The sequence below is a fragment of the Alligator sinensis genome, unplaced genomic scaffold (genome assembly GCF_000455745.1).
Source record: "Alligator sinensis unplaced genomic scaffold, ASM45574v1 scaffold216_1, whole genome shotgun sequence".
NCBI classification, from domain to species: Eukaryota; Metazoa; Chordata; order Crocodylia; family Alligatoridae; genus Alligator; species Alligator sinensis.
Window position 1 is genome coordinate 3,960,588 of NW_005841868.1, and position 15,398 is coordinate 3,975,985.

The 15,398-nt window shown below is 42.2% G+C and overlaps 1 protein-coding gene across 1 annotated transcript in view; it reads right to left on the reverse strand.

The window, feature by feature from the left end:
- Positions 1-15,398, reverse strand: part of ASCC2 (activating signal cointegrator 1 complex subunit 2) — a 34,743-nt gene that overhangs the window by 16,674 nt on the left and 2,671 nt on the right. The window contains exons 3-12 of the mRNA XM_014526111.1: positions 14,385-14,543; positions 13,849-14,019; positions 12,289-12,418; positions 10,370-10,437; positions 8,343-8,453; positions 6,555-6,667; positions 3,811-3,885; positions 3,120-3,227; positions 745-813; positions 5-12 (exon numbers count right to left, since the gene is read on the reverse strand). Coding sequence (XP_014381597.1) covers positions 5-12; positions 745-813; positions 3,120-3,227; positions 3,811-3,885; positions 6,555-6,667; positions 8,343-8,453; positions 10,370-10,437; positions 12,289-12,418; positions 13,849-14,019; positions 14,385-14,543 — 1,012 coding nt within the window. The remainder of the gene's footprint in view (positions 1-4; positions 13-744; positions 814-3,119; positions 3,228-3,810; positions 3,886-6,554; positions 6,668-8,342; positions 8,454-10,369; positions 10,438-12,288; positions 12,419-13,848; positions 14,020-14,384; positions 14,544-15,398) is intronic.

Below are 15,398 nucleotides of genomic sequence, written 5' to 3' on the forward strand. Positions count from 1 at the left end.
TCACGGAGAAACCTGAAAACCCAAAAGCAAGTTCACTAGTCAATCTTGGGAGGGAATTAACTGCTGGAATGTCATGCTGTTATGCCCCACAGCACAGCTGTAACTTCCTCATCACTGAGTCCTGAACCTCAGTCCCATGCAGACATTTCCTCTCACAGTAATGAACTCCAGCATGTGTCACCATGCCTGTTGTTTCATCAAATCATCCCTCAGTACCCTTCAACACAGCAGCCACTTATAACATTCAGCATGATGATTTGAACCTCTAACTCTGCTAGAGAACAAGTATGGTTTAATGCTTAAAGCACGCAGCTAGAGAAAGGGTAGAGTCAGGAGATATGGATTCAATTTCCAGCTCTACGAGTGATTCATTGCGTGTCTCTGGATGTGTTGCTTAACCTCCTTGTGGTTGAGTTTCCCCATGAGCACCCAAGCAGACAACCTGGAAAGAGAGCTGTCATACTTAATTCACTAAATATGCTTGTACAACTTTGAGAGCCTAGAGGCAGAGATGCCAATGAGACTCAAGACCTAACCATTTCCAGCAACCTCCTTAGCATCAGTCAAGCTCGTTATACAGCCAAAGCCTCTCTCACAAGAATTTTTTTCAACCAAACTGAAAGATTTCCCACTCCCCAGTGCACTGGAATGCCTTGTATGGGGATGCCTGAGCAATTCTGGTGCAAGGAATGGAAGCATACAGAAAGTCTCTTCCTCCTTTGGACCCCATTCCACTGGACTCACCTCCTCTCTTGAAGCACTGAGGTGAAGATCTGTAGAAAGTCTTCAATAAAGGGCTGAATAGTCTCACAACTGTAAAAGACAATGCCACAATAGTAAAAACTTAAATTCTGAGATGAACATTTCTCCTCCTGAATCTTTTTGTCCACCTGTCAAGTCTGTGGCAAAATCCCATTTCTCCAACACATTTGATTCCACTGGCACCACTGAGATTTCACATTTTAAAAAGCTACAAAAAGTGAAACTTATCAAAGCTTTTCTCAAGTGTTTTGAACACTTCAGCAAACTGAATCATTTCACCTTTGGGACACAGTTAGGAAAGTGAGAGTTCCAAGAGGCTTGAAAACCACAATTCACACTGTAAGAAGTCCAAAGAGAAGTCACAGCAGAGGGGGGGTGAAAGCAGCTGTTCTGTGTTTTTTTTAATCAAATTTTGCAAGACCGATCTTCCATATGACACTACATAGACTCTCTCAGCTGATGGGTGGTCTCTTTCACCCCTTTTACGTGGGCATATGTGCCAAATGAGTTCTCACTCTCGAGCCCTCTTTCCTATAGATTCTCAAATTCCCCTTGCTCCTGCTGCCTTGAGCATCGCTACAGAAGCCAAACAGATGTGAAGGCCAAGAACCTCCACTTCACAAATCAAAGTACTCCTGGCCAGTGGATTACTACAAAAATAGCTATTTCTCTAGAAGTCGAGCATGTCACTGCCACAATAACCATAGCTCCTGCCAACCTGGGAATGAAAAGCTTCTGGTTATTTCAGACTACCTTTGGCTGCTCTTGTTGTCCATGAACTACGACGATGTTCCGTATTACTGTACAATTCAAGTGCCTCCCAACCTAACACATTTATACTTATAACACCCACACAAAGTATAACAGTGCTATTATTTTACAGATGAAGAATTGAGACAGAGAGGTTAAGCTCTCAATCTATTCCAACTCTGTGTAGCCTGTGTAACTAACAAAGAGCAGCAAGGAAGAGGAGGAGGACTATTTAATGTAAAATTCATTAACACTATTGGGAGCAGGGGCCAGAACCCAAGACTACCCTCCTCTCCCAGGAAGGTGTCCACTTCACTGGACTAGAGTGTTAGGCTTAATTTTACATGCTATCCTTCTGCCCTCAAACAACTCTTATTTTAGTGGCCCAGGTTCAGCTGGAGTTCTGGAAGATGCCCTCAGGCCCAACTAATCCATAGTCCAGTGGATAGGACACTTTGCTGGGAAGTGGGAGATGTTAGTGCAAACCCCCTCTGGCAGAAGAAGGCTTAAAACCAGGGTTTCCTACTTTCTATGCAAATGCCCTAACCTAATCACTAAGCGATTTAGCAGACGTGGGGTAAACCTGCCTCCTAATCTTTCTCTTGACAGGATCTTTCCATGGCAAGACAGATGTGTATGGAACCTATATGTTGCAACAGATTTTTGACTGCTGCACAGGATGGAATAGGATTACCTTTAAATGACTTAAATGTCTAAAAGCCTCCTAGATATCTCAGAGGCAGAACAGGATCTAGTCCCAAGTGATGTGCTCAAAATCACAAAGGAAGTGTGTGGTGGATCAGGGAACCTGAATCCAGGTAAAAAGCTATCACCCTAGCCCATTCTTCCTGTGCTTGGACAACTTTTACTGATGACAACTAGAGGGCAACATTTGAGTACCAGCAGGGCCATAATAACACGCTTGGTCCGGATGCAAATGGTCTACATTTACTGCATGAATCCAATGAATGAATGTAGAAGCAGCATGGTTCAGTAAATAGGGCAAATGCCTTTGAGTTGAGTTCTGGCCATACCATTACCCAAATGTATGGATTTGAAGTCAGTTGCGTCATTTCTTTGTGCTTTAGTTTCCCCACTTATAAAATAGGGATAATTATACTTGCCACTCCTAAAATTCCTGTTAAAATTTTCTATCTGGTGAAAATAGAAACTAAAACTGAGCTTAAAGCTTCCATATCTATATTTAGAAACCTCCTTTCCAATGAGCCAAAACACTACATGGCTTTTCATGTATTTAGATGGTGCTAAGCTGCTCCTTGCCATGGTGTCCAAATGTTGGGTTTGAAGTTACAGTGTATTCCATAACCAACATTATCACATCCACTGGGCCATGACTTTGTCCCACTCTTAATGGGGGTCAAAACAAAACCCACTTTGTAAGCATTTTGGATCAGAGAGGATTTCACGCTTCTCCAGAACCCAGCACAACTGGGTTTTGGTCCCAATTCAGGTCTTTGGGCAAATGTAAGTGACAAAACATAATATTTTACCAGTATTTTCCCTAAGGTGAGCAGGTAAGATATTGTTCTGTACATACCACCACAGCAGTAGGTCTCAGTCTTACTATATAAATAAAGAGTCAGTACCTGCTTTCTAAGATGGGCTGGAGACATATTTGGTTAGTGAGGATATGGAAAACCTCCACCACCTTCTTCCTGGAATGAGACAGTCGTCTCCACAAGTCAGTCAGTAAACTAGAGAGAGCAAGAGAATATTATCAATACAAACCATCCTATTTTCAAGATGCTGACCTTGTCTATTCTAGAGGAGAAGCTGTTAGGTGACCCATTTTTATGGTTCATCTCTGCTGTAAGGAACAGACAAAACCACTTCCCATTTATTTTTTAATGCATATTCTACGGAAGATTATTCTAGAACACTTCTGAAATGCTGCACCCCGCCCCCCACACATTAGCTGGACAAATAGTACAGACATGAACTTTGTTTTCAAATGTAATGTGGCGAACCTAGGAATGGAAGTGCTAATGGTTTTTTGGGTTTGCTTGGGTTTTTTTTTTTAAATATTTGTGCTGTATCGCTGCATCTCTCTTTGGACACTATACTACACAGACTTTCTCCTTAGAAAGTAGTGAAAGATTTCATTAAAAATTCCTCAGTGATAAAAGTTTCTACTGAAACTAGAAAAAAGGCTCTTTGAAGATGACAAGGAAGGTAGAGAGAGACTGAAGTAGGTAGGGAAGGGTGGAGTGCGTTTCTAATCCACCCAGGGGAATTTTCATTGAAAATGACAGGGAAGTTTTCTCTGTCACCTTTTACCTGTTATCTTCACATCTCCTCTTCCTAATTGCAGATTCCAGCTCAGGAATTATCAGTTCATAGAATGATGCCAATCTGCAAAAAACAGGTCATAAAACACTTTGCTGAAGACAAATCTCAGAGCAAACAGGATTCTCAGTTTTAATTCCTCTGGTCTGATTCTGTAATCACTCATCCCTATCAGTTCCAAATGCCCCCGTTTCATTATAGCTCATTTCCAGAAATGTAATAAATAGATGAGTGGAAGGGAGAGAGAACCTCCCTAAGGATCAGGGTTAGCACTTATGCTGCAGACAAATGAGATGCCTTCAGAGCAACCTGGTATTGAGGCAGCAAACAATCTGCACCACTACAGAGCATCCCAAGCAAAAATCTGCAGACCATGATCACATTGAGTTACTGAGTTGAATGCAGGCTTGTTTCTGTAAAAATCTTCTCTTTCCTATACTCCAAGTAATCAGAGGAGGTAGAGAAAGAGAATTTATTTACATAAGGCAATTACTATTTCTGCTATCCAGATGTGCTAAAGGTAAACATATAGTTGGTGGTGTCAGATTTCCAGCAAGAGAGGCTCAGTTTCATCTGGGAGAGGGAATAATGCAAGTTGGTTTGTTCTAGTACTACATTACAAGTTCCAAATAGCCTGTATATAACTGTCATACCTTAAAGACAAAACACCTGAAGATGTAGCTACACTTGTCTTCACAGACAATTCCAGTAGAAATGGAATTCAATTTAACAATGTTAAGTGCAAAGTCATGCACTTAAGGACCAATATGCAGAAGCACATAGACTAAAAACATATGAAGAACAAAGGCACCTGGGAATATGAGCTGATCATACAATGATCATGAGCTGCCAGTCTGACCATTTTTTAAAAGGCCAATGTAATCCTAGGTGGGGTTGGTGGAGTCTGTGCTAAAGAGACAAGCAAGTATTAATAACATCATACAAGGTGGCAGGGGCCAACCTTTTTGCAAGATGCCATTCCTATCCCCTTCTCCTGCCTGATCTGCAGCTCTGCTTTCTGATTCCTGCCCTGTACTCCCTGCTAGATCTGCCGCTCTGGTTCCTACTCGCCGCCCGTTCTGCCACTGTACCACCTGTCCTCTCCCCCTCCCTGCCCCACATTTGCTGCAAGCCATACAAAGAGCATGTCCATGCCATTTGTACTGCAGGTTGACCATCCCCACTGTAAGGCAATGGGAAGATTCCATTTAGAAAGGTGTGTGCTGTTTTGGTCACCAATATTCAAGAAATATTAACTTAAACTGGAAGAAGTTCAAAGAAGGGCCACTAACCCTACTGGGTGGAGACCTTTTCTTATGAAAGCAGATTAAAGGAGCTTAGCTTGTTTAGTTAAGCAAAAGGAAGATTGAGGGGGAACGTGATCATTCTTTACAAGTACCTGCATGTAGTAAACATTAGGAAATGGGGAAGAGCTTCTCAGCCTGAAAAATAATACTGGCACACAGTCGAAAATGACTACAGATATAGTTAGATAGAAATCTCTTAATATCCTATCAGAGAAGTGAGCTTTTGAATGCTCTGCCAAGCAAACTGAAGGCGGGGGAGGAAATGGGACAAAGAACCTGAATCTCTTTTTTCTAGAAACAGTATCACTGGGCAGGGAGTTCTGGCTCACCAACCAATGCATGTGATATGGAGTCAGATGTCCATTTTCCCCAAGCTAGAGTATAAAAAGGTAGCTTGTGTAGTGTGGAAAGCATCTACAAGCCTCAGGAATTTTGCTGGGTTTCTCTCCCTGAAGGCTAATGGCTTTGGGGGAAAAGGGATGTGGAAAGATGCCTCTCTCTAAAAGGCGTTGGTTACAACTAACTACACGGGCCAGAACACCCAGATCAAGATGGACCCATCCATGCTAAGACCTCGGGTCTCTACAGATCATTGTTGCAATGTTGAAGCACCTGCAATCTGGGCCATCTTTTGGAAACTGGGCTGCACCCTGCATAATGTCAAAGCACTCTTTAATAGATGCCTGCCCACGTACAAGGCTGCCAGCCTGTAGTCCCAGCACCTGAACAACTCTCTGCCATTCCCAAAAGTTTATGATAAAAAATACAGTTGTGCCTCAAAAGAAAACTTGGGTGGTTCTCTGAGTCTTTTCAATAGGACAAGATATAAACAAATAAGCAAACAAAGCAATTCCTCTCAGCCCCAACAGACCATTTTCCAAGAGGCTCTCCAATACCCTTGCTACAGGGCAGGGGTGGGCAAAATGTGGCCCACCAGGCCATTCTATCTGGCCCACAGGGCCCCTAAAAAATTTAGAAAATTAATATTTATCTGCCCCTGGCTGCCTGGCATGCGGCCCTCGATGGCTTGCCAAAACTCAGTAAGCGGCCCTCCGCCCGAAATAATTGCCCATCCCTGCTTCAGGGACTATTGCCAGAACCTGTCTATATCATGTAGCTCCCTATTGCTACTCTTTCAGCCCTTTTTAGTTACACCTGGCGACATCCCAGCTGGGTATGTATTATAGGGCTGGCTGGTTTCTGTCCCTGACATTTAAGGGCTATCCTTTTACAGGCAAACTGTCACCCCCCACCCTCCTCCAGAGTTCCCTCTTATCCAGCACTACATCTGCCAGACTAAACCAAGCAGCTTTTATTCAAATAGTAACTGCCTAGTCCTTTCATGATAAAAGTAGAGGGAAAGGGCCAAGCAGCACCCAAGCATTTATAGATCACTAAATCAAGCTCTGTCAGAAACTACAGATATACCTGTAACAGAAGTCATGTTTTTGAAAGGTTTGGCAAGCAAGTGGAAAGACATCAAGAAATGCCCAGAGGGAGATGCAGGTGTCACACAAGAACAGCACAATATCCTTCAACTCCTAGAGGAGAAAGAACAATTACCCATAGGGAAGAAAAAAGCCCCACACAGTTGTCCAAACAGCCTTATGTCCTTTATTTACTCAACTCCAAGACGAGGTCCCTGGCCTGATCCCTCCCACCCCCCTTTTAAAATGGGGGTGGGGAACCCCTCGTCTTGGAATCAAGTATGAGGCAGTGGGTAGTTCTGGCCCCAACCTGGGGTTGGGCTCCAGACCAGAGCTACTGCCTACCCTCCACACTCCCACCTCCTGCCTCTGCCCCCCACTCCCCACCAGTCCCTCCCCCATGCCTCCCTCTGGCTTATCTTGCTCCAGCAAGCTCTGTCCCCAGCCCAGCCTGGGGCACAGAACATGGCCCCAGCCTAGCCCTGTAGCAGCATGGATGGAGCATACTGGCACCACAGCAATAGTGTGTGTATGGGTGTGGGATGAGGCCAAGACTGCAGGGAGGCAGGGGCAAGTTGCCTCCCCCCTCCCTGCCAACACCACCTACCCCCTATCACCTGCCACCTACCACTGCTTTCGCCGCTGCAGTGGTGGAGATGAATTTAAGATGATTCTCCAATAATTAGATTCTATACATGGAAAATTTTAACAAATTTAATTTTCCACATACAGAATCTAATTATTGGGAGGCTGTCTTAAATTTGGGGTTATCTTGCATTTAGGGAAATACGGTATTCTGAAAATATTGTGATATATCCACCTCTAGTCAGGATGGGAAGAAGGTCTGGGCTCAGGTCTCAAGTTCCAGCAGGCCTATAACATTTTCATGAGGTGTCTTACATGATTGAAGACAGCATCAGTACAAGAGGACTGGTTCTTCAGAGGACACCAATACAGTTCTGATGAATTATGCTTGCATATATGCTTGCAAGGCATGTCTATTAAGTTAGGGCAGTCCTACCCTAGCTCCATCTTGGGAACTCCTCAAGCTTCTCTCTACAACTAGATATAGTATTCTTCCCCTCCTAACCTGAACTGTTGCATAACATTAGAGCATGAAGTTCAATAACTAAACAGTCCATTTCAGTGGTGGGTAAAACTACTATATATCAGGAATCTGGATGGGTCAGATCCAGACTATGGGGATCCTCAGGCACTGGATTCAGATCTGGCAGTGGCAGCAGCAGGTTAAGCAGTGTCTGGGAACCATGGGGATTAATGCTACTGTCATTTGCCCTGCCCTCCAATTCCCAGTTCCTCTAAAAGCCCCATGGGCCATATGTCTGACACCTCTGCTGCATATGATTTGCATATAAGTCAAGGTACCTTGGTATTGCTATTTGATTGTAGAAATCAGTGTACATTGTACAGCACCTAGAAGAACATGGTCCTTTCCTGCTTGGCACTTAAGTGCATTGCTGTTATACAAACAGTGTTTTATTTTGTAAAGTGCTTTTGTACACTGCTTATATGGGAGTGGAGTGGGGGAACCTCTCTCTCTTCCTTTCCCTATCTCTTGGAAAAGAAACAGAAAATACATATAGCCTGGTTATCTATGAACAAACAATACATGCTCACAAAGCAGAAGAGCCACATCAAGTCACATCAGGGCAATGAAACTATTACTGGGAACAGCATACTGAATGGGATCTAAGTATCTGGGAAAAATAAGACTCTACCACAAGCTTAATACTTTGAGGCCGATTCAAGCATATAGCAATTTTCCTACCTGGAGAGGCAAGTCAGCAGGAGTCACTTTGACTCTTTCTTCCAGTTTCTGGGGTTCAGCTGAGGTACCTTCACATTGCAAGCCACATTTTTGCAGAACGTTGTCGAACACCTAGGGCCAAACGCCCCCCAGAACATTATCATATCAGACAAGGGAATTCACGTGGATTGCTTTAATTTGTCAGTGTGCACTTTTTTTTTTTTATTATTCAGTTCAACTGACAAGATATGTGACTATTTCCACCCAAGGGATAGCTGTGTAACACTAGACAAAGGACAAATTTACATAAATCTTTCTTTTACCCTAGAACTTAAGAAACAACTTTATTACATTTGCATCTTTGGAGATCTGCCAACTCCCTTCCTCCATCCACTCTGAACTCTGAGTGGGCAGCAAAAGGCATTTTTGAAGTTGAATACTCAGATTTGTACTGCTATTCTTTATAATCATCATGTTTTTCCTTGAACTTGCATATGTACTTGCAAAATAGCGATGCTTTCTCTGGAACACTTAACATCTAATACTCAGTATATAAAAGAGAGTTCTGAAGTAGAGAATAACCAACTGTTTCAGGACATACACCATTTAAAAGTGAGCGAATTCTTCACTTCCTTCCCAGTAACTGTTTTGAAGGGATAATCTTACTTTTTAAAACACTTGTAAACATGATGCCATCCCTCATGAGACTGCTCAGCTGAGTTTTACACACCCCGAAATATGATGGAGATGGAAAAAAACCAAGTACTATCAAAAAGAAGAGAGATGAACTCAGATGCTTAGGGGCAAAATGACTTGAATGTTTTTGTCTGAGGACTAAAACATGAGTTTAGTCACAATGATGCCAAGGCATCTTGATTCATGATCAGCTCAAATGTGAGAACTGCTCAGTCAGTGAGCTTGGGTATATGCTACATGCTCAGGGAAATGGAAGTTTAGAATGCTAGACTTACCTATTAGCATCTTAATAGCAGCAGTTTAAATAGACTGGCTGTCTCAGTATTTTCATTTTCTCCCGAGAACCTACTCTGTGTAATTACTGTGATATCTGTCTTTGTCTCAATATTTTGGAGAGGAGCAGGAAATAATTCAAATCACAAGTATCTATCTAGCAAAAAGGGTCCCTAAACTTGAAAGCAAGAACAAATTTCAGGTAGGTGGGATGTAATGGGAGGTTAGTTGTGAACAGGGGCAGACCCAGGATTTCACAAAGTGGGGTGCAGGAGCAGCAATCAGCACTGCAGGAGTGGCTGCACCCCTCCCCACATCAGCATGGGCAGATGGCACTATCAGAACTTCTGGGGACTTTTTAAGTCCCCAAGGCAGGTAAAAACCCAACTTCCCTTCCCCTCTGCACTCAGAGGCATGTCCCCTCTCCCTACCTGCTGCTGCTTCTTTTCCCCACTGCCTAGGCGGTACAGGGCAGGGGAAGCTCCAAAGCTATTTTTGCTCCTTTCAGCCAGGCTGCATGGGGGGGGCCATGCTTAGCTGGGGGTAGCAACAGCAGCAATAAGGGGGGGGGTGTCCCCCTCCCCACACCTGCTCCCCAGAGGAACTAGGCAGAGAGGGGAACCCATGCTCCTGCTGTTCCCAGCTAAGCCCAGCTTCCATGTAGCCTAGCTGGACTGGGCAGGAATAGCTTTGGAGTTTCCCTCATCCCTGGGACAGCAAGGAAAGCAGTAGACAGGGGAATAGTGGGGGGTTGAGGGAGGAGGGAACATGCCTCTGACATGAAGGTGAAGGGGATGGGATTTCTACCTGCTTTGGGGGCTTAATATCTGCAGGTACTCCTCTCACAGTGTGGTCCAGTCCAAAAAGGGGGTGTAATCATACCACTGTTCCTCCTCTGGATCTGCTCCTGGTAGTAAGTAAAGTTGCAGATAAAGGTTCAAAAGCCATCTAGCCCACTGTTTTAATTCATGGAAGAAAGTAACTAGCAACACAAACAATTCTGCCTGCTTTCAATCATCTTGTCCACACAGAGGGCTGATTCACAGCATCTCCTAGGGTTCTCAAAAGTAAAGCAGTACCTGGAGGATTGTGGGGACTGTTTCATTCAAGTCACTGTAGTAACTTGGTTGCTGAGTGAAGATATTTTCTGAAATGAGAAAAAGAAAAAAAATCCATTTCAAATAGATTTAAACCTCCAGCCCAGCAAACAGCATCATATGAAGCAAAACACTTCTGCTTCCTACAGTACCTCTCCATAAAATAAAACCTCAAACCGCTTAGGGGTAGAAATATTCATCTGTAACACATGCACAGTACCTGCTCCAGTACCATCTAGGTACCTTTTAAAATATTAGCATAACTGGAGAATATGAATAACAAGAATATGTGCATTATTTCACAACGCTGAAATGCTAGATGATTCAAGCCCTGCTAGTTGAATCAATAATATCACTAAATACTTCTAGGGATTTTTTTTTTTTGACAGTTGTAGTTGATTTTTAATTGCAGACAACAAATAGTTCAGTGTACACCAGTGAACAGTCTTTCAAACATTTTTTTTAAATGCAATGAGGCCATAATAATTTTTAGTTTTATATTACTCAGAAATCATTATCTTTACCACACACTCAATGGAACAACAGAATGCTACACATTTTGACCAAGCAGTTGAAAGACTACATTATTTTTCTGTGAATTACTCTTTGGGCCTTGTAAATTAACAAGGCTCTTTCATGAGATTTGGAAGAGTTTATGAAGATGAGTGGAAGTTGAGAGAGAGGTTTCAGAGGAGGATTTTATTTCCCACAATAAAAAAAAAAAGCACAATATTTGTTGTATATTTACTATCAAAATTGTTCATGTAGTTACACGACTGCATACACAAATAGCCAGGTAAATAAGTCACTGGACACATGCATGAACAATTAGTGCTTCTGAACACATGATCGCAGTAAGTGAAGGTGCAATTTAGACAAGGTTTTCCCCATCTAGGTCTTAGGCAACTTTTTTAACATCCACATAGTTTAATCTTTTATCTGAATGACAAATGTTTTCTTTATCCCATACTTGGGACTTTGATGAGCAACCTTATACTGAAGGATCTTGAAAGAGGACAAAGAAATCAGCATTTAAAAGTTAAGAATGTATCTAAGTTTCTTTGGTCTGGAAATATGGCTTTTGCATGAACAGGCTGTGTCACAAGGTTTCTGGTACTTCCTGTTCTAGCTGAGTTGGAAACTTGATAAGAATAGTTCTCACAAAGAAAGGAAAAAAAGATGTATTATTCAAATGTTGGGTAGGCTGTGTTAGAATTTTGGATGAAGGGTTCTCTCTCTCATTTAAATTTCAAGACCATGTATTCTACCCTTTCCCCCAACCCTGCACAGGTGAAACTTGAAGATAATCAGGTGTTTTGAAAAGAACAGAAAAAAAAACTACAAGGTCCAGACCGTTGTGCCCTTTCCTCTTATTGTTATATAGGGTCATGTGTTTGCGGCTGAGGTATTGCAATTGCTGCAGTATTTGCTTACACAGATACAATAAATCCTATAATGAACAGTGTGTGTAAAATACTTTGGAGGCACTATATACAAATCAGTCTCTTTTTTGCCAATTTCAAGTTTCTGAATTCACAGATTTAACATGATTGTGTTGTCTAGCTCCTAACTAAAGGAAGAAGACGACCCATATTGATGGCAAATTGTTCTCATTTGCCCCTCAAGTCTCCCCAAGAAAAGGCTTTTTGGTATTTCTTCAGGTAGATCTTCCTTTACTCCATAAAAACATAATCCTTTTAAAAACAGCCCCTCCCATCCCCTTTCGAAGGAATAAAGGAGGTTTACAAGAAAGTAAACCATATATTGCCTAGAAATAAAGATTTGTTTTATTATGAAGTTTATTTTGAGGTTGGTATCTCCAAATGCAACCCCCCTTCCAATGCCTGACAGACACACACCAGAAGCCTTAAGCAACAAGCTGTTTCCTGACTTTGACTAACCAATCATCTTCTGGAGTAGGGGACCATTTCCTTTCCCAAATAGCACGCACAGATCCAGTATCTTAGGGATGTCAAACAGGAAGTTGTTATAAAGAATTTCTCCAAAAACAGACGGCGTGATGAAATGGTCCTGTTAAAAATATATTTAAGATGTAAAATTAGATAAATTATATTAACCTTAAAATAATACATTTCACTCTTCAAGAATTGCAGTATTTAAAAAATAGTGCTATTCTTTTCTCTAGCATGTCAATTGAGCTGCAAAAATGGTACCAGTCCCATGTGAGAGTAGACAAGCATTATCAGCATTTTAAGCATCCCATAGTGCACAGAGAGAACTGTTTTACCAAAGATCACTTCCTTCAGAGACAGAGCTAGGAAGAGAACTCAAGAGTCTTGATTTACGACACATATTCCATGCCCACAAATCATAACACATTAGTCTAGAGGTGGTTTTTAAAATTCTAGATGACAAAGATATTACAGCTAAAATTATTTCATTGCTTCTAAAATGGATAAGAATACAGAATAATTCTGGAGGGAATGACTAATGGAAGAAAAAACTGCTTATGATAACAAACATTATCCAGCCATAGCGAAGGGTAGAAGTTTGCTGCACATCCTCTCCCATTTGAAACAGGGAGGATGGGAAGGTAGAATTGCTGGGGTCCATCTCTAGAATTCCCATTGAGCTACTGTGTAATAATGAGCTAGCAGCTACCCCAGCTCCAACTATATGTGTACGTCACTGGAGTTGTGAGGCTTTTATCAACCAATGTAGAGTAATCCAACTCCAATCCTGAGAGGAAAAACTCCACAGAAGTGCAGAAGTGATGCCCAAAGCAGGCTACATAATTCATTTAACCTGTTGTCTCCCTGCCCGTCCAACTGCCACACACATTCTTTCCCAAAACAGATTGAAAGTGACCAACATAGTGGATATAATAAATGCAATAGCTCAACAGCTACATAATGCAGACTAAAACAAAGAGGCTTTTAAGCCAGTAATTGCAAAAACTCTATCCTGCCCTCAAGGCCCTTGTTAAAGTTCCATATATGTTAAAGGGAGCTGCACTTGCATATTTAAAGTAGAAGACACCCTGTAATTATGATACAAAGAAAATTGTAATTTACTGCAGCTTTATAATAAGGCAGAAACTTGGAGAAAGTTCAATGTGACAAATATTAACATGGGCTATGTGACAAGATGCATGGGGACAGGGCAGCCAGCTAGCAGGAGTGTGATAATTAACAAGAGACTAGAGGGGCTCCCAATAGTCTCTCCAAATTTGTGTGTGGTTGGCAAAGATTAACAGTTTTTAGGTTCTCTGTCTTATAATGCCACGTTGCTAACCGATTCATAATATACTAGTATTTCCCATTACAAAGCAGATTCATGCAGTCATTGTTCTAACAGAAGTCTCTGTTAAAACTACAGAAACAGGAGCTAAATAAAAGGAAGGCATTTGGGAGAGATGAACAGAAAAAAAGTTTCCTGGAATGTGTCTCTATTTTCCTTAGCTGCAGTGTAAAGTCCCTGTAAGAAGAAGAGGTATTTACTTTGGACTCCTTGTGAGTGGACATTCTGAGGAAGGTGAGGAAGACACACCGATGAAGTCGCTTCTGCATGTCATTCACTTCCGGATGGAAATCCAGTAGTGCATCAAACTTGCGAGGAACATAGCACAGGTATGAATCCAGGCATTTCTGAAGTGTCTCATCAAATATGACCTAGTACAGTGGAACAAAGAAAAATGGCAAACGAGGCAAAACATCACATGATGTGTAGGTAACCCAACTGAATTCAGCAGTGAGCCAGCATGGTCAAAGGGACTCAGAGAACTCACATAACCACCAGTTTCAAGCAAGCAGTTTTAAACTCCATTATCAAAATATTACAATGTCCATGTTATAAAAGATGCAATAGTGCAAATTAAGATGTTAGGAAGCCAACTGCTTCTCTCTATTCAGTCTACTCAGGGAGCTAGCACACAGAGGCATGAATGAGACTATCAGAAATGTCAAGATCTCATTGTTATTTATAAACACTTACAAATCAGATTGTTTTCCTTTAATGTTTATAAAGTAATATTTACCTGGCACCAAAATTTATCGTGAGGCAAAGCCAGAAGCCAGTCCAGATCATCAGAAATGAATTTTGCTCGTTCTAAGAATTCCTCCACAAGGGCATGGTTTCTGATATTAGGTGGTGGTTTGTATAACACAAAAAAACGGTCTGCTTTGATTTCGGGATGCTGTAGAAAGCAAAACAGTGCATTAAGCTAGGGAATTGAAAAACAAGAAGTCAAGTAAGCATTTGCAGAGCTGACAGGACCTCCGATTTTTGAGAAACTGGTGTGCGTTATCAGAAATCCAACTTATGTTTGTTCCTCCCATTCTCTGGCAGTTCTCCATTCTCTGCTCTTTAAAACACTGTAAATCAGTGCATTCTCATCACCCCTAATTTTCAATAATATTTTCAGAATCCTGTATGGTTCAGTACAGGTTGCTCTGTGTGTCCCATTAAGATAAACAATATTCAAGCCTTGCAAGGAAAGCCTCCCACACCTCCAAAACATACAGCAAAAACAAAGTCATCCCTCTGAAATGTCATTCTCTTTCAGTACTGACACTTGAACAGGCTTTCACAAAGTCAAAAGAACTGGGCTCTTCAATCCCCCCTGCCCCCCCCCCAAACCTTCTACTGTCCTATGCACATCAGTTTGCACTGCACTGAGTTATGATTTCGGCTTGCAATTCCATGTAGAGTCCACGTGCAGAGGTTCCAAAGTGTAATGCAGGGGTGGACAATTATTTTGAGTGGAGGGCCACTTACCGAGTTTTGGCAAGTCAGAGGGCCACATGGGTAGCCCTGCCCCTTGACAGGTACCCCACCCCCGGTCACCACCAGAAGTCCCTCCCCTTGCCCCCCAGAAGTACTCCTTTCAGCAAGGGGGTTTGCCATCTCAATACCAAATTATATTCTATATGCCACTACCCGTCCCATCCCGTGTCCCGTCCCCACCCCTGCTCAGGCACCACATCCCAGCTGCTCCTGCAGTCCCAACCATGCAGCTGGGAACAAGGAACCACTGGCGGGCGAACGGGGG